At 40.4% G+C, this 18266-nt stretch overlaps 1 protein-coding gene across 1 annotated transcript; it reads left to right on the forward strand.

The window, feature by feature from the left end:
- The first annotated feature begins 4545 nt into the window (after positions 1-4545).
- LOC117050480 (proto-oncogene Mas-like) lies at positions 4546-5528 on the forward strand. The gene is given in 2 exon segments (XM_033156146.1): positions 4546-5404; positions 5407-5528. Coding segments are annotated over 2 exon segments (981 nt in total).
- Positions 5529-18266: the final 12738 nt, after the last annotated feature.

Raw genomic sequence — 18266 nt, forward strand, 5'->3', positions numbered from 1 at the left:
GCTCCCCCCAGGAAGACTTGCCTGGCACCTTCATTACATAGGTTTAGGCACCAAGCAGAAATGTTCCTCTATACCCAGGTCTTCGGCTGATTAACATTAAATGTGTTGGTGGAGGGGGGTTATCCATTTGTATTTGTTTTAAACCACCTCCTAAAAGAGGTTCTAAATATTGCAGTCACTGTCTCCCAAATCTCAGAGGATATATTCTCCCTCTTCATAAGGTTCTAGAATATCCACCACTAGCTTTTTCTCTCTCTCTCTCTCTCTTCACAAGTCTGGTGAAAATTGTAGTGAAGAGGCTCCTCAGTTACAACTCAGGTTACAGTCCTTTTAAAGCCTTATCCAGGATTTGAGGAGACAAGGTGCTTTAAAAGGACTGTAACCTGAGTTGTAACTGAGGAGCTGGAGAGGAACAGAATGATTTTTGCCTTCCTGTGCAAGGAGAAGAAAGATGACTGACTAAATATACCAAGAGCAAAGGACAGCGAAGAATCCAAAATAAAGACAGAGCCCACCACCATTTCCCCCAGTTACCACTATGGTGATGCTATAGGACAACACCTTGAATGGTCACTAAAAACAGAACTACACAACTATCCAGCTTCAGTTTATTTTTATTTTTCTTATGATGCTTCCTACATGCTTTATGAAATATTAAATGTATATCTGTCCATTTCTTGTGTGTCTGATCTTTTCAACCAACTTGAGCATGGGAAAGTAAAGGCAATTCATGGTTATAATCATGACAGATTTTTCACATGATTAAAAACACAAGGTAGTTGTCTGGTTCCTCCTCCCCAGCCACTTGCTTACAACCTTCTCTCAGTGAAGCCTTTCTATGAAATCAAGATTTAGGACTCTTCTCCTAAATTTGCTATCATGTTAACCAATGAACAAAAAACCATTGGCCAACTTCTTTAAAACAGATGAAGAGGAATGGGTGGAGCCCTCAACTTCTTCAAGGGAGCTTGATGACACGTCTGTTGTTGTTTTTCTTTCCTGTTGCATATATTTCTGCAAATCTGACAGCCTACAATGACATTGTTCTTCTTGCTAAGTCCTGTTCACCATGTCTAATGTTTATTGATCCACAGTTTCTCGCCGGTAAGTGAATGTTTCAAGTTAATTTAATTAATTTAGAATCATAGAATCATAGAGTTGGAACCCTTTGGGTTCGGTCAGTCAGCCAGTTTGCAAAAGCAGGAGGAGAACCACAGAGGTGTACATCTGAACTAGGGGTGCAGCATTATTATTATTATTATTATTATTATTATTATTATTATTATTATTATTATTATTATTATTATCTGACTAATTAGTACAGCTTTCTTGTAATTCTCATTCTATTCCTTGATTCTCACTTTGACACTTAATTGATTTTTCTCACCCTGTTTAATGTTCGCAAAGTTTAATAAGCAACTACAAATCTGCACTTGCATATCGTATTATCGTAGGCAAGTTGTACAAAATAGAAAAACAGATTGCTAAAACAGTCAAACCAGGGATTTTCTTTCTTTCTTTCTTTCTTTCTTTCTTTCTTTCTTTCTTTCTTTCTTTCTATAAATGACTCGAGTATTATAACCTATTGGATGTGATCTGTGATAAGAGAATGTGGGTGGGAGTAAATGGGGTAAAATATTTTTTGACTTCTTTCTTTCATAAACTACCAGTGGTACCTCTGGTTACGTACTTAATTCGTTCTGGAGGTCTGTTCTTAACCTGAAACTGTTCTTAACCTGAAGCACCACTTTAGCTAATGGGATCTCCCGCTGCCGCTGCGCCACCAGAGCACAATTTCTGTTCTTATCCTGAAGCGACGTTCTTGACCTGAAGCGTTATTTCTGTGTTAGCCGAGTCTGTAACCTGAAGCGTATGTAACCTGAGGTACCACTGTACATTGAAAACAGTGCTGTTTCAGGTCTCAGTCAGTAGTTGGCTGGTTTGTTTGTACTTTTTATGTATGGCCTTAAAACAGATGCAGATGTGCTATGCCAAGTCTGCCTTTCTGTTCCCCTAGCTCAGCACTGTCTGCTCTGAGTGACCAAAGGACTCTCCAGAATATTCCAGAAGCTGGTGGAGAGGGAATTCTTTCTCCGCCCTTCAACCTTTTAAGTGGAAAGTGCCACAACTCAAATTTAAGCTGTTCTGCAAACAAGGTATGTGTTTTAATCACTGAGCTATAGGGTTTATCCACAATTACTGTATCTTTTGACTTGGTCTTTCCAGGCACAGATCTGGACTTTAAAGGTCCATGTCTGAGTGCTTTTGTTTTTTGTTTTATTAAAAATTTAAAAGATTTTCCAATTACAAGCACAGATCATAACATGGTTAAACTTTTCATGCTCCCCCCTCTCCCACTGAGGGGAGCAAAATATCAAAGCCCCTCTCTCACAGGAGCACATATAATTATTCCACGTTTAACCTCATATTGCACTAATCGTTGCTTAATCCCAGCCCCTTTCCTGGGCCAGGTATTCATACATTTCAACAAAATTGCCTCTTACATTGACTCCCCCCCCCCCACTGACTTCAAATGTAACATATAATTTCCAAAATCGAAAATTCTTTCTAGTAGCACCTTAGAGACCAACTGAGTTTGTTCCTGGTATGAGCTTTCGTGTGCATGCACACTTCTTAATTTCCAGTTTTCCTTACATCTTTCAGACCTAATTTAAACCACATTTCTTTCCTCCTTAAGACCTTTACTAACATATATATTCAGTAATTATTTACTAAACTTTCTTTTCTTCCTCGGCTTCATTGTACTTTTACACCTTTCTAATTCCTCAACCCATTTTTTTAACCTCCTTCCCTTTGGCCTCCAAAAAAATTGGCTAATTTTTATTACATAATGTTTTCCATTGTCCAATATCCATATCCATTAATCGAATCCATGTGAAGCTAAAATTGCATATCCTAAGACCGGTCTCTCAACCTACTCCAACCCTTTCGAAAGTCCCTGCCCAATAGTCAGAAATTGCTAATTTTTCATCTTGTCCATCATCTTGCAGCCTCTCCACTCTTTCCCAATAACTTTTCACAGCACTGGGGTGTTGCATTAATTCTTCTTCTTCCTGTTCTGCTGCTTCTTCCTCCTGAACCACTGCATTATCCTCCTTTGGCACAAACAATTCCTTTGTTGTCTCTTTGTTGCTTTTTTCTTCTTCCTTTTGGGTTATCATTAAGTCCTCCATAGTATCTTTAGTCTCAAATTCTTTATTTTGTGAGACCGCTTCTCCAATGTTCAGCCTCCAGTGCTGCACTCTTTCATTCAACTGCTGCAAAAGTTCCAAGGTTTTTTTCTGAAACTCCGGTGTCCATTTTCGCTTATCCATGCTCAAGGTCGATCAACAGCTTCCAGTCAAAACAAACTTATTTCCTTTCTACCATTCAGCGCCATTTTAGTCAGTTTTTGCCAAATTTTCTGAAACCCCAGGAAAAGGGGGTATATATTTCCCAAACCAATCAATCAAATCAGTCTCACCAATTCCCTTCCATGGGAAAAAGAGATGCAAAAGTCTTTTTTTTCTTCAAGCTTTAGTCGCAGCCTCGGATATACTGTTACACTGTCTCTATCTGCGTCAGTCGTCAGGGAATGACCTCCGTTTTTAGTTCCCTGCCGTGCCGAATTTCAAAGGGTTTTTCTTATGTTAAATGGTACTTACAAAGTCCAATTAGATCCTAATTGTGAAGGAATTGGGCGCTCATTCTGCCAGCAGCCGTTACTTCACACCAAGGGGGGTAGAGTTGATCCACAATACCCAGCCTTCAATCCCACTCGCTCCGGTTGCCCTTACTAGGGCTTACCGAAGAGTAGGAGAGGCTCTGAGGGTATTCGCAGGATCCATACCTCCAGGACTCTCTTCCTGGAGTTTCTTTGGGGGGTCGTAGCGCAGTTACGACTCCCCCTCCCCCCTCAGTGAAGGAACCGAGGCTTTTCCCGACTGTGCAGCTCGGCGCCCAACCGGAAGTCCATGTCTGAGTGTTTTTGTATTGTTTTTTCTCTAAGCTTTCCCTGCAAAAATCTACTCTTTAGCACCCAATTGGAGCAAATGTCAATTCGGTTTTCTATGGATCACTGCTTGCTCTGATTCAGATGCTTTTCACATAGTTTAAAGCATGAACTGAGCTTGGAAAAAGCAGAGGAAAAGTAAATGTCCTGAGTCCATTCTCTCTCTCCAAAGCCACCTCTTATTCTATCTACATGGAAAGTGATTTTCCTTAAAGAGAATAAAATACAGAAGTCTGTGAACATGATGGAAATCTGGCAAACAGAAACAAAAGCTACATGGTTATTTCATTCCATTAATAGTTATTATTATTATTTCCCCAATATATCAGCTTCCTTCTTATTATATGAATTACTGTACCGTAAATATCAAACTGGACTCCAGGTACCGAACTGTAAACTAAAGAACTGAAGGATAAGTTTGAACCTGCAGATTTAGTCCTTTTCAGTTCTCTTGAATGATTCTTTGACATTTTTTTTTCTTTTGTGCCTAGGACCGAGCCATACAAGAGGTAGCTGAGAAGCAGAAGTTGAGCATGTTGAGAAATGAAAGCATCGGATCTCTGTCCCTTTTGGAAATAGCAAAGAAAGAAAATCTAACACACAGTGGAACTGGGCTCACAAACAATCATTTTGATTATTTTAAAGAGTGGTTAGAATTAAGACAAAAGATTGTTGTTAGTACTTCTGCCTTTCTTTTTGTTATTAGCATTTTTGGCCTTATGGGGAATGGAACTGTCATCTGGTTTCTTGGCTTTCACATGAAAAGGAATCCCTTCACCACCTTCATCCTGAATTTGGCTATTGCAGACCTCGGGGTCCTCATCTGCTTAGTTCCTTTTGTAACACTGCCAACTCTGCTTTTATTTTCAAGCACATTATGTTGGCCATTACTATTTTTTGGTGTTGTGTTTCTTTTCTACATGTACATCACTGGTCAATTTCTGTTGACGGCCATCAGCATTGACAGGTGTGTTTCAGTCCTCTTCCCAATCTGGCATCGATGCCACCGCCCACAGCACTTGTCCACCATTGTGTGTGCCCTAATATGGATCCTTACTTTTGTGCTTGTTGGAATTGCCATTTATGTTATCTTTAAGACCTTTGATAGCGATGTACTTTTCTACCTGTTTCTGATTCCTCCTTTGCTTTGCCTCCCACTCACAACTGTCTCCTCTCTGATCCTGCTTATAAAGGTTTTCTTGAGACCACAACAGAGGAACCAGAGAAGGGTCTTAAGAGCCGTCCTGCTTGCTCTCCTCTTCTTCCTCTTTTTCGCTTTTACATTAACATTCTTGACTATAATTAATAGGTTTCAATTCACATCTTCATTTTTAATAAATGTTGGTTACTTATCCAGCTGCCTAAACAGCAGTGTTAACCCACTGATTTATTTTTGGTTGGAAGAAAGAAACAAAGTCAATCTAGAGAGAGCATGAAGGTTGTACTCCAGAGGCTTTTCAAGGAGGAGGAACATGGAAGAGAGGAGGTAGAACTCCGGGTCAGCCCCCAGATATGATGCTTCAAAAGAATCAGAATTAGATTCACCTTTTCCCTTTTGCTATTCTGATACTTTTGGCAAGGTCCTGGGGCTGTTCAGAAATTCAAAGAAACCGAAGGAAATTATGATTATTTCGTGGATAGTGGAATCTGTGAGTTACTGGCCACACACAGTCACTAACGCATCCACTAACGCTCACTGCATCCAATAACATTCACGAAACTGCCTCATTAGCCCCAGGAAACCTCATTTCTTACAGTTGTCCCAAACTGGGTGAAGTCATGCCAAAGTCATGATCTGCTCCACCATATTTGGTGGTTCTCCATTTGCGGAATGCTCTTCCCAGGGATGCTTGCCTGACACTTTCATTACATATATTGAGGCACCAGTCAGAAACATTTCTCTATTCTCAGGCCTCCAGCTGATTAACAATCTGTGGCCTTTTAAATTTGTTTGTTGGAGGGGAGTTACTCGCTTGTTTTTGTTTTATCGTGTATTTTGTGTTAGCATTTTCATGTTGTGAAGTGCCCCGTAGTCTTCAGATGAAGGGCACTATACAAATTTAATACATAAATAAACAAAACAGTTACAAAGGGTGTCTCCAAACATAGTCCAAGACCGCAGCCTCCAGGAACCCTCATACCAACTTGGGCAACATCTCTAGAAGCACCCAAATCAGCACAGCGGTGGCAGAACTTTCTGAGTCAGGAATTTGCACAATTTGGAGCCAGCATGTCAAAAATTGGGCAAAACCGTGTCAAAGTAATGCTTTCATTTGCCATCTTAATGCAAAATGGCACCCTTCTCACTATTTCCCCCTTCTCTTTTTTATAATTTTATTATAAAATTTATTATATACACACAAAAAACACAAATACACATCAAAACAAATAACACAAATATACATATAATACATATAGTCCTTACAAACTCAAACAAAACACCTTACCCACCCTCATGACTTCCCTCCACCATAGCTCAACTTCCTTAAAATTTAATTTGATTGTTTCATTGCATTTTTAAGAAACTTCATCTCTTACAACCATTCCTGATTTCAATTTCATCTTTGCTTTACCTACTTACTTTGTTGTTGTTCAGTCGTTCAGTCGTGTCCGACTCTTCGTGACCCCATGGACCAGAGCACGCCAGGCACGCCTATCCCCCACTGCCTCTCGCAGTTTGGCCAAACTCATGCCAGTCGCTTCGAGAACACTGTCCAACCATCTCATCCTCTGTCGTCCCCTTCTCCTTGTGCCCTCAATCTTTCCCAACATCAGGGTCTTTTCTAGACCCTACTTACTTACTTACTTACTTAATCTATACCTACTAGGCATATATTCAAATTCTCACATCTACTTTACATATTTAATCTATGCATATTAACATATGTGGTGTAGTGGTTAAGAGCGGTAGACTCGTAATCTGGGGAACCGGGTTCACATCTCCGCTCCTCCACATGCAGCTGCTGGGTGACCTTGGGCTAGTCACACTTCTTTGAAGTCTCTCAGCCCCACTCACCTCACAGAGTGTTTGTTGTGGGGGAGGAAGGAAAAGGAGAATGTTAGCTGCTTTGAGACTCCTTCGGGTAGTGATAAAGCGGAATATCAAATCCAAACTCTTCTTCTTCTTCTATTCTTTTTAGAACAGTATTTTTCCATATATTCAAAGCAATTCCATTCTACTGTAGTTTTAAATTTTGATTTGTTTGGGATCTTATGGCTGCTGTTAGTTTTGCCACTGTTCTTCTCACTATTTTAGAATTCTAAATTCATTTACCATGTTTGGTATTGGTGCTATATATTTACTGGTATGATCAAGAGACACCTGGATGTTTCCTTATATTTTCCTTTACAGGACTGCAAGTACCACCCTTGCTCTACTATCAGCATTAGCCCAAAAATGGTTGTTTCAGTGATTTTTTCTAGTTCAACAAAAGGCCAATATGGGATTATTTTAATCATGTTTACCCTCTGAAAATAAACACACATGCATGTGAAAATGGGGATGATTATGCATTTTTCATGCTCACTAAGCATGCAACAATATGGTGGTCCCAGACAGATGAATGACAGACAAGCACTTTCCAATGACCCATTCACCATTTGGCATACATCTTGTTCTATGTTCCACAGGCATACATGTTCCCAAAATCCAGTCCTCTGCTGAGAGATCTCAGGAAACATGGGAAAGCAAGCTAAACAAGCTATGCAGCAGCCCACTTCTTTAGAAGCTAAAGAGCTGGTTTTCTGCCACCACAGAAAACCAGCGGTGCTACACCCAGAGGCCATCAACATGGTGCCCTCCAGATGTTGGAAGCTGAGGAATTGTTTAGGGAGTTTGGTTGGGGGTGGTTGCTGTTAATATTTTATATCTTTATTTTATATCTTATAATTCATGTGGAAATTGTTTAATTTGGCTGTGTACTTTGAATATTTGTTGGAAGCTGCCCAGAGTGGCTGGGGGGACCCAGCCAGATGGACGGGGTATAAATAATAAAATTATTATTATTATTATTGCTACTACTACTACTTTTCGATGCTTTGTTTATTGTTTATTTAGCTATGCTTGTAGCTTCCTAATTTTTATACGCTGTAAGCTGCCTTGAACATGGCCTTAACTTTGGAATGGCAGCATAAACAAAATAAATGATTGGTTGATGGGGAGAAAAAACACTGTGCCCTGCTTGTATTGTTTTGGTGCTTGTTTTACACTGTTCTCACTATTTTAGAATAATACATTTTTACTGGTATAATCAAGAGACACCTGGGTGGAATGGCAGCATAAAAAAACATGTTATATGTTTCTAAAAATGAAATCTAAATGGAAACCATTGATATTCCTTAAATAAATAAAAAATAAAAGAAAGATAATGGAGCATGTGAAAAACCAAATAGGTATTGGAAAAGAATTTGAACAGTCTTATATATATACAATTAAATTTTTATAATTAAGTATGAATTTGAAAACTTATCAATTCAAAGCAGTTTACTTACCATAAATACCAACTGCACAATTGTTGCTGCTGTTGTTGTTGCATGCCACAACAGTCTCTGAGCAATGTGGAATTCCAGCGGTTCCAGGAACTTACTCAGGGTCCATGTTTCCTTTTGGAATGAGGCAGAGCAGAGACTGTGGTGTCTTTATGATAAATTGTTTACTTATGCACATATAGAGTATGTGCCTATGACCGAGGGAATCACAGCATTACCCCCCCCCCAAAAAAAGGGGTCTTGTTTCTCCCACAGCCACAACCTTGGATTCAAACTGAAATCAAATATTGCTCTCAAACATTACTCTGACTCTCCAGCTTGCTGCTTTACTTCTAGGTAACATCATTGCCCACAAAATTTGCCCACTGCCTTTATTAACTTCTAACACTTGCTAGACCCATGGGTCAGAGGGATCTGGAACATAGCTTAACATCCCAAACTCTTTAAAATACAGGTGGAACTCGAAAAATTAGAATATCATGGAAAGGTTAATTTCTTTCAGTAATTCAACTTAAAAGGTGAAACTAATATATGAGATAGACTCATGACATGCAAAGTGAGATATGTCAAGCCTTTATTTGTTATATTTGTGATGATTATGGCGTACAGCTGATGAGAACCCCAAATTAACAATTTCAACTTTGGGGTTTTCATCAGCTGTACGCCATAATCATCACAATTACAACAAGCAAAGGCTTGACATATCTCGCTTTGTGGATAGAAAGGGGTGAAGCCAACCCAAACATACAAGCTCGAATGAACAGACTGTGTACATGGATAAAGATCTGAAGAACGAAGGTCTGTCCAGAGGGGAGGGTGGGAGGGGAGGGGGAGGGGGGGAAAATGTCTATTGGAGATGCTTGAGAGTGCTACCTTGTTTAGTGGCTGTTTTAAATGACGCATTCGAAATGTATTAATTGTATTCTGAACTTTGTGCATATCTTATTGTACGATGATTCTTTTTTCTGTAAATCAGCTGCAGATTTTTGTTAAGAGGTATTTATATCTTCTGAATAAATAGTTCATTTAATAATAATAATAATAATAATAATAATAATAATAATAAAGACATATCTCGCTTTGCATGTCATGAGTCTATCTCATATATTAAACTCCAGTAGCTAATGAAAACAATTGCTTACATAAATGGACTTTTCCACAATATTCTAATTTTTCGAGTTTACATACCTAATGCTATTTAAATGCTGGCTTTCCATAGTTGAAATCAAGCTCAAGGCAGCTTACCACCTGAAGGGAAAAAAATGTAGTTACAGATATAACAAAAGTAGTCAGAAACAATCAATAATGAAAAATGCACAACCAAATTGTCCACATGAGTCATCTTAACATCACCATTCATTTCTCTTGAATGGCTCTGTGATGTCCTGCTTTCCTGTTTCACACTTTTCTGTTTCACAATTAACAATGAAGTGCTGACTGTAACAGAATAGGGAGTGGTGCAACAGGGCTGCAGTGAGAATGGGCAAAGAGGAACTAGTAGACAATGAAACAAGCAGAAGTGAATAGTTTGGGGCACTTTGTAGGAGCTTCTTTGTCAAACTTGTTTGTATGATAACCTCATTGCTTGATATTGAACAAGCTCCAAGGACCAATAAAAACATGATAGGTATTTATTTATTTATTTATTTAGGCACTTCTGGGTCAAAGTTTGGTACCTAATTAAAGTCTTCTAAAATTAAATGCCTATAAAACATTCTTTACATGTATCCAACAAAAGCTGCCAATAATGTCGTCCTTGGATTGACTCTTAACTTCCAGGACCATCTAATCCTTCTTCCCCGGTTCTTTGATTCCTTTAAAAAAAGTAAATAGGCCAAAAATATTTATTTACTAGAAGACTAGGTTTCTGGCTATGTTTGCAGGACCTGTGAAGCCAAGTGGCCAGCCTTCAGACCACCTCCTAAAAGAGGTTGTAAATAATGCAGTCACTGCCTCCTGAATCTCAGAAAATATGTAGTTACTCTTTAGATTGTTCTAGAATATCTGCCCCAGTTTTCTTTCAATCCATTACCCCATGTGGTGAAGCATCCTGTTCTAATTACGGTATAGCCAATCAGATGCTTATGAATAGCCTGCAAGCAGAACCTGGGCAACAGCAGTTTCCCTACTTTAGATTCCCAGCGACTGACAACCAGAGGCATGCTAAAGGATTACCTGATTTGATTGCCTGATTGTGTGTGTGTGTGCCTGCTCTCGAAATGAACCCCACAAAAGTTTTCGACCACAGTATATATTCAGATTAATTTTCGCACCAGGAGAACTTGGGTCAGCTGAAGCTGATAGAGGTGAAGGGGAAGAGATAATTGTCAGGAACATACAAAGAAGCTACAGCCACAGCAGGAGCTGCAACTGTCCTACTGCTCAACCTCACCTCCAAAGGCACACTCCCCCAATTGTCTCATGAGACAGAATGATGCGAAATCACAACAAAGAAGCAAGAAGTGCTGAACTCCACTTGTCACTTTTTCCCAGGATTAAGAGGAACCAATAGTGAGTACTCATTGGGTTCAGTCAGACAAGCACCTACAGTATTATTATTATTATTATTATTATTAACAACAATAATAACAACAACACCCTGCCCATCTCACTGGGTTTCCCCAGCCACTCTTGGTGGGTCCAAGGGCTGCTTCCAGATGTTATTTTATCCAGACCACATTTTACCAGCTTCTGCACAATAATATCATGGGGGACTTTGTCAATAGCCTTACTGAAATCAAGATGAACTATATCCACAGCATCCCCTGGATCCAACAAGCTTGTAACTCAAAAAAAAAAAGAAAAGAAAAGAAAAGAAAAGAGATTCATTTGGAAGGATGTATTTTTGAGAAACCCATGCTGGATCTTAGTAATCACAGCATCCTTTTCTAAGTGCTCACAGACTGACTGCTTAATTATCTGTTGCCTTTATCTAATGGAACCCAAGAGGATACGATCACTTCCTCCCAAGTTTTCTTGTACTTTCACTTCATCGATCAGTTCCTCCCACAGTAAGGTCACTGTTGTTTCCTTCTCCTACAATTTTTACCCATATACTCTCAATCTGCCTTCCACACTCCAGCTCATGGATCTCTTCACAAGTGCACACATCCTTTACATATAATGCTACTCCTCCACCCTTCCTGATTGATGTATTTCATTTGAGTTGGTTGTAGCCCTCAATTTCTACATTCCAGTCATTTGTCATCCAACCATGTTTCAGTATTGCCTGTTAGGTCATATATGCCGTCCTGTATTAAGAGTTTAAGTTCTTGTTTCTTTGCCATACTCTGTAGAGACAACAGCTTCCTGCACACATTCCTTCCTCTTCCCCCCTCCATAGAGAGTTACCTGCCACAACCATTCTTCTCTGGAGAATGGCAAGTACAATAGAACCTCTACTTACATCCCACTCTACTTAGGCCTGTTCCAAGTCGCGGCAGTGGCAAACCCAGAAGTAAACACCAGGTTTGCCTGCGCACAATGGTGCTTCTACCAGCGACCCATTTCGCCATAAGGATGGGCCTCCGGAATGGATCGTGGACGTGAGTAGAGGTTCTACTGTACAGTCATACCTTGGTTTTCAAACAGCTTAGTTCTCAAACATTTTGGCTCCCAAACGCTGCAAACCCAGAAGTGACTGTTCCAGTTTGCGAACTATTTTTGAAAGCCAAACGTCCAACGGGGCTTCCACAGCTTCCAACTGGCTGCAGGAGCTTCCTGCAGCCAATCAGAAGTCACGCTTTGGTTTCCGGATGTTTTGGAAGTCAAACAGACTTCCGGAACGGATTCCACTCAACTTCCAAGGTATGGCTGTATCTTTCTGCACACTGCACCTTCCAGTGTCACCTCAGTGTTTGCAACCACTGTGCTTTCTCCTCTGACCGTGTATTGATGTCTGAGGTGAAGGCATGCAATCAATTTTATAGCTCCAGAGACACAGCAAAGCTCCTGACAGCCCTGCTTTTTTGTGTCACGTTCCTCTCCAGGGGTTCCTCTTCTGCTTCATTTCCCCTCTTACCGCTATGTGGTGCTACTCCTCTGTTCTTGCTATCTCTGTGTGGTTTAAATTCTAAAATCACCTGCCACTGGCAGTTTCCCCCCTCCTTCCCAATTTCCCTTTTGCACCCTCAACTGCTTAGGGTTTGTTACTCAGGATTTCAAAGAAGAGCAGATGACTTAAACTCTTCCTGGTTGCTCAACAAATCTTTGTTCCACCAACTACATTGATCCTCTACTGTTGACACTGCATTTGCTGAAAATCTTTTCGCTTTTTACCTGCTTCAGATTACTGCCGTTATTTGCCTCCCACTCATGACCAGCTCCTCTCTGACCCTATTGATAAAACTTTTTTCTGGATCACAACAGAGGAAGCAGGGAAAGGTTTTAAGAGTCTTCTTTCTTGAGTTCATCTTTTTCCTCATCTTCGCTTTCCCATTTACTTTCTTTCTTTTATTTGAAATAGTGACATTTGTGTATACAGCAAACATAGGGATTTTATGCAGCTGCATAAAGAGCAGTATTAACCCACTTATATATTTCCTGGTTGGGAGAAAGAATTGGGGTCAGTCTAGGGAGCATGAAGGTCATACTCGAAACGCTTTTCAAAGAGGAGGAAGATTGCAGAGATGAGCTAGAATGAATCTCAAAGCTCCACTTTTCTACCTCTTGTTATATTGCTGTTGTTTCCTTTTGACTTTTTATTCATATAAATGTATTTCACCTGCTGTAGGTCTATTATTGATTCTACCGTATATGCCTAGAGAGACACAGAGATGGCCCTCCCCCATTTCCTTTTCTTCAACTACTGATGAGAACGGCTTTTATTTCTTGGTGTTTATTTTCCAGTGACTTAACAAAACATAAAAACATAAAAGCCTGTAGCAACATCTAAATAGTTTACAGAAACCCAAAATGTGTGTGGGGGGGGGAGGGGTCACCTAGGAGATTTCAGTCCTGTGCTCACTTCTCAGTTAAATGCATAGAACTGTGTTAATAACCACATCTCGGTCATATCTCATGGTCTCAACTAGGGCTAGGGCCTTTTCAGTACTGGCCCCAACTTGGTAGAATGCTCTGTCATAAGAGACTAGGGCCCTGTGGGATTTGACATCTTTCCACAGGGCCTGCAAGATGGAGCTGTTCTGCCTGGTCTTTGGTTTGGACTCAGTCTGACCCTTATGTTTCCCTCCCCTTATGGTTTTGATTTATTGGCTACTACAAAAATGGGGCTGCATTTTAAATTGTATTTTAACCCGTATTTTAATTAACTGGTGTTTTTTTTCTTTTTTCTTTTATGTTTTATTGTAATTTTATTGGTGTTAGCCGCCCTGAGACCGGTCCTGGCCAGGGAGGGTGGGGTATAAATAAAATCATCATCATCATCATCATCACTGGTGTTCACAAACTTAGATTTTTGTCCAGCGGTACTTTCTCAAGCCTGTGAAAGAACATAAAGGAAGACCACCAACTACTGAGTGATTAGTGGTAATATTAAGTCTGTGGTTTGTTTCCTTGTTCAATTCAGGGAGAAGCTTGTTGCAGCTTACCCTCAAGTAAACAGCCAGATGATTTCAGACAGCATGGACTGGTTGCCCAGTTAAAATTATAGTGATTACTGTCATGAAGGAGTGATTCTGTAAGCAAGGATTGCTGGGTGGGGTCCCTCGGGCAGGTGTTAACAATTAGTCCCTGAAGTGGGAGCAGGTGACGGGACTGTCAGCATTCCTCAGCCCCTATAAATCTTTGAGTTAACCTGCCGAGAAGGGGGAGAGAACATGAAGTAGATTAGGCTGCAATTTGATGTGTGTAGCTGGTGCCAGAGAAGACGTCAATAAAGCCTGATAACCCATTTGGTGCCTGTTGTTGTTGTTGTTGTTGTTGTTGTTCAGTCATTCAGTCGTGTCCGACTCTTCGTGACCCCATGGACCAGAGCACACCAGGCACCCCTATCCTCCACTGCCTCCCGCAGTTTGGCCAAACTCATGCCAGTCGCTTCGAGAACACTGTCCAACCATCTCATCCTCTGTCGTCCCCTTCTACTTGTGCCCTCCATCTTTCCCAACATCAGGGTCTTTTCTAGGGAGTCTTCTCTTCTCATGAGGTGGCCAAAGTACTGGAGCCTCAACTTCAGGATCTGAGCACTCAGGGCTGATTTCTTTAAGGATGGATAAGTTTGATCTTTTTGCAGTCCATGGGACTCTCAAGAGTCTCCTCCAGCACCATAATTCAAAAGCATCAATTCTTTGGCAATCAGTCCTCTTTATGGTCCAGCTCTCACTTTGGTGCCTAGGTGCGAGTTATTAGAAGCTTGGAGGGAGGACTCAGGAAAATGACCCCCTCCTTGATATTCACCACAGCGTCATACAGTGAGCTTCATGGCATTTGAACTTGATGCCTGCCTACCCCCACTTTCATGCACTAGGCAAGATGAAGATTTGCATGTTCTGGAACAGTGATGCAGGTGTGGTTTCTCAGTGAAGATCGCTGACTCCAGGAAAGATATACTAGTGATGGGAGACTTCAACTACCCAGATATCTGTCAGAACTCAAACTCTGCCCATAATGTAAGGTCCAACAAATCCCTCCATTGCCTCACTGACAATATGAATGCCCAGAAGGTGTAAGAAGCAACATAGGGGATCTGGTCCTCATCAACAGAGAGGAACTGAGTGATGAAGTGGAAGCACTGGGAAGCTTAGAAGTAAATGATCATAACATGTTTGGTTCAACAATACAAAAGCATGAGAAAGCTGCGTGCAGTCGGCATGCACTCAGAAAGGAAGGTGGAAAGTATCGCTACAGATAAGCTGAGGTGTAAGAAGGGAATGTATACGAAATGGAAGAAAAAGAAAACCAGAAAGGAAGAGTATGCTGTACACGTGTAGCCAACAGCTGCAGGGAGAAGGTCAGGTAGATCAAAGCTCAGAATGAGCTCAGGCTTTCAAGAGATATTTAAAATAATGTAAAGTGTTTCTTTGGCTAATTCTAAACTGCACATATTTTCATACTAAAGCGAAAATCACAAACCCTGCAAGCTTTTTCCATTTTGGGGCAGCTGAGGTTCCATCAGCGGCCATCATCTGTGAGATCTGACACCTTTCAATCAATCCTCCCATAGATTGAGCTGCTATGTCTGTGAGATTCTGTATACACCATACTCTGAAATTACATCATCCGCCCCTGCAAGAACCCCAAGAAGTATAGGGCGTTTTCTCTGAGTTGCAGATCTCTGAATCCTAACAATCTACAGTCCCCAGAATTATGAGGCTTTCTAAATCTGACGTAAGTTTTTGTGCGACCCTGTTAACTGGTTTGAGCACGGTCAAATAAGGGCAAGGCGTAACACTCAGTAATAAATACAGATATTTCTCCCAATTACACCACAGAGCTGTTATTATTAATATTTATTATTTATTAAATTTGTATACTGCCCTTCATCCAAAGATCTCAGGCTGGTTCACAAAATAAAAATACGCAATAGAGCCAAAGCAAAAACAAACCAATCACCCGCCTCCCCTGGTTCTTCCTTCTCTGTGACTTTCTGACCCACATTTCTCAGTAATGTCTTTCTAGGACCTGAATTTCCTCCTAAACTAGCTATCTTGATAACCAACGAGCAAAATTCTTCTCGTCATATGATGTTTGCAAACTGAGCACAAATTAAGAAGAAGGGGTGGAGCTCTAAACATTTTGCAGGAAACTTTGGTGGCACGTCAGGGTTTTTTCTTTCCTTTTCCTTTGCAGTAGCATTTATTTCTGCACATCTTCCAGCACAGGACACCATACCTCTTGCTGCCTCCCACGTATATGTCCAAAGGTTGCTGATCAGCAGTTTCTCCCAGGTATGTGAATGTCTCAAGTTGATGTAGCTGGTTCGCAATAGCAGGAGAGGAACCATAGCTGGGTGGCAGAGGGGTATGTGTTTTTCAGATAGAAACACCCAGCTTGAATCCACAGAGTCTTCTGTTAGAAGTATAACAGGTCAAAGGCTGGGGTGACCCTTTTAGGCTGTGTTTATGGAAGACAATCTTACTCGGCTACGGGTGATCACCAAAGAAGATTCTTTTAGACCTGGTGTACCAGGGCAAAGAGCTGGAGCATATGGGATCCTGGGTCGAGAGGGCACCACTGTAACCTCTACTAAGCGAGAAATGCCTCCTGATTGTTTAGTGTATGCTGATATAATTTTATTCTTGTTACAGGCAGATAGCCATATTGGTCTGCCATAGTCAAAAATAAAAATAAAAATAAGAAATTCCTTCAAGTAGCACCTTAGAGACCAACTAAGTTTGTCCTTGGTATGAGCTTTCGTGTGCATGCACACTTCTTCAGTATCTGAAGAAGTCTCTAAGGTCTCTAAGGTGCTACTTGAAGGAATTTCTTGTTTTTTTATTTTGTTTTAATTTTATTCTTGTAATACATGTGTACAGCTGTGTGCATGTATCTTTAAATAACAGTAAAACTTGCTTAGATGAAAACCACATATTACTTGCAATAATAAGCTCTAAGGACTGGTGACAGGGAAGTTTTATTCTGTATCAAAATCTTAAAGTCTCCTAAAATTATATACTTATTTCATAAAATATATGTACTGCTTTGTTGTAAAAACAAAAACAAAAAAAACCCCTCAAATTATTTTGTAATAAATGAAATAAAAAAATGTTCTCTAAGTTTCCTAAAATGAAATTCTATTGAAACCCATTGAAATTAATGGATCTAAATTAATAATGGCCATTGATTTCAGTAGGCTTAGTCTGGGTGAACATTAGCTGAATACAACCCGAACACTTGAATGGCCCTAAATACGCCTAGATTGAAGACTTTGGAAGGACTTCTTGTTGCCCTAACGAGGAGAAAAAAGGGGTGTGATGATATATCAAGAAAAAGAGAAAAGGGGTGCAAAGAGAGAGAAGGAGAGAGGGAGAAAGAGAGAGACGACTACTTAGGTTTGGCTGTAGAAGTTTCATAAGAAGCATTATGAATATTTTGATGCATGAGATTCCAGGCACCATAAATGGAAGCCATTCTTCTTGCTCTCTTTCTCTATGGAAACACTACTCTGAAGATTAATCTCTTTGACTTCATTTAGACCCACAAAATTGTTTCAGAACATCAGCTGTTAGAAGAAGAAGAAGAAGAGTTTGGATTTGATATCCTGCTTTTCACTACCCGAAGGAGTCTCAAAGCGGCTAACATTCTCCTTTCCCTTCCTCCCCCACAACAAACACTCTGTGAGGTGAGTGAGGCTGAGAGACTTCAGAGAAGTGTGACTAGCCCAAGGTCACCCAGCAGCTGCATGTGGAGGAGCAGAGAAACGAACCCAGTTCCCCAGATTACGACTCTACCGCTCTTAACCACTACACCACACTGGCTCTCAGTGTGGTCTGAAAAACACCACACTGGCTCTTATAACCAGCACTGTTATGATGGTTCTAGAGACTTATATGGTTATCCAGATTTAAACAATAGTTTTGTCATTGGAAATCAAAATAATAGCACAAATGAGGTAATTTCCCCCCAAAGTTAACAAAATATATAATCACCAGATAAAAATGTAATAAATAAAGTTGAGAGGACAAATTTTCTACCTGCTAAATGTTAGATAGTAGATTTCTCCCTAGACAGCAACAACCTGGCTAGAGAGTTAACTACTCTGAGGCCATGAACCAAGGGAGCTCACCCACAAATCCAAGGATTAAGCTATAGATTATACCGTTTCCAATTTATAGGAGCCTGCACTGCTTTGAAGTTTTCATAATTCTAG

The sequence above is a fragment of the Lacerta agilis genome, chromosome 7 (genome assembly GCF_009819535.1).
Source record: "Lacerta agilis isolate rLacAgi1 chromosome 7, rLacAgi1.pri, whole genome shotgun sequence".
Classification (NCBI taxonomy): domain Eukaryota; kingdom Metazoa; phylum Chordata; class Lepidosauria; order Squamata; family Lacertidae; genus Lacerta; species Lacerta agilis.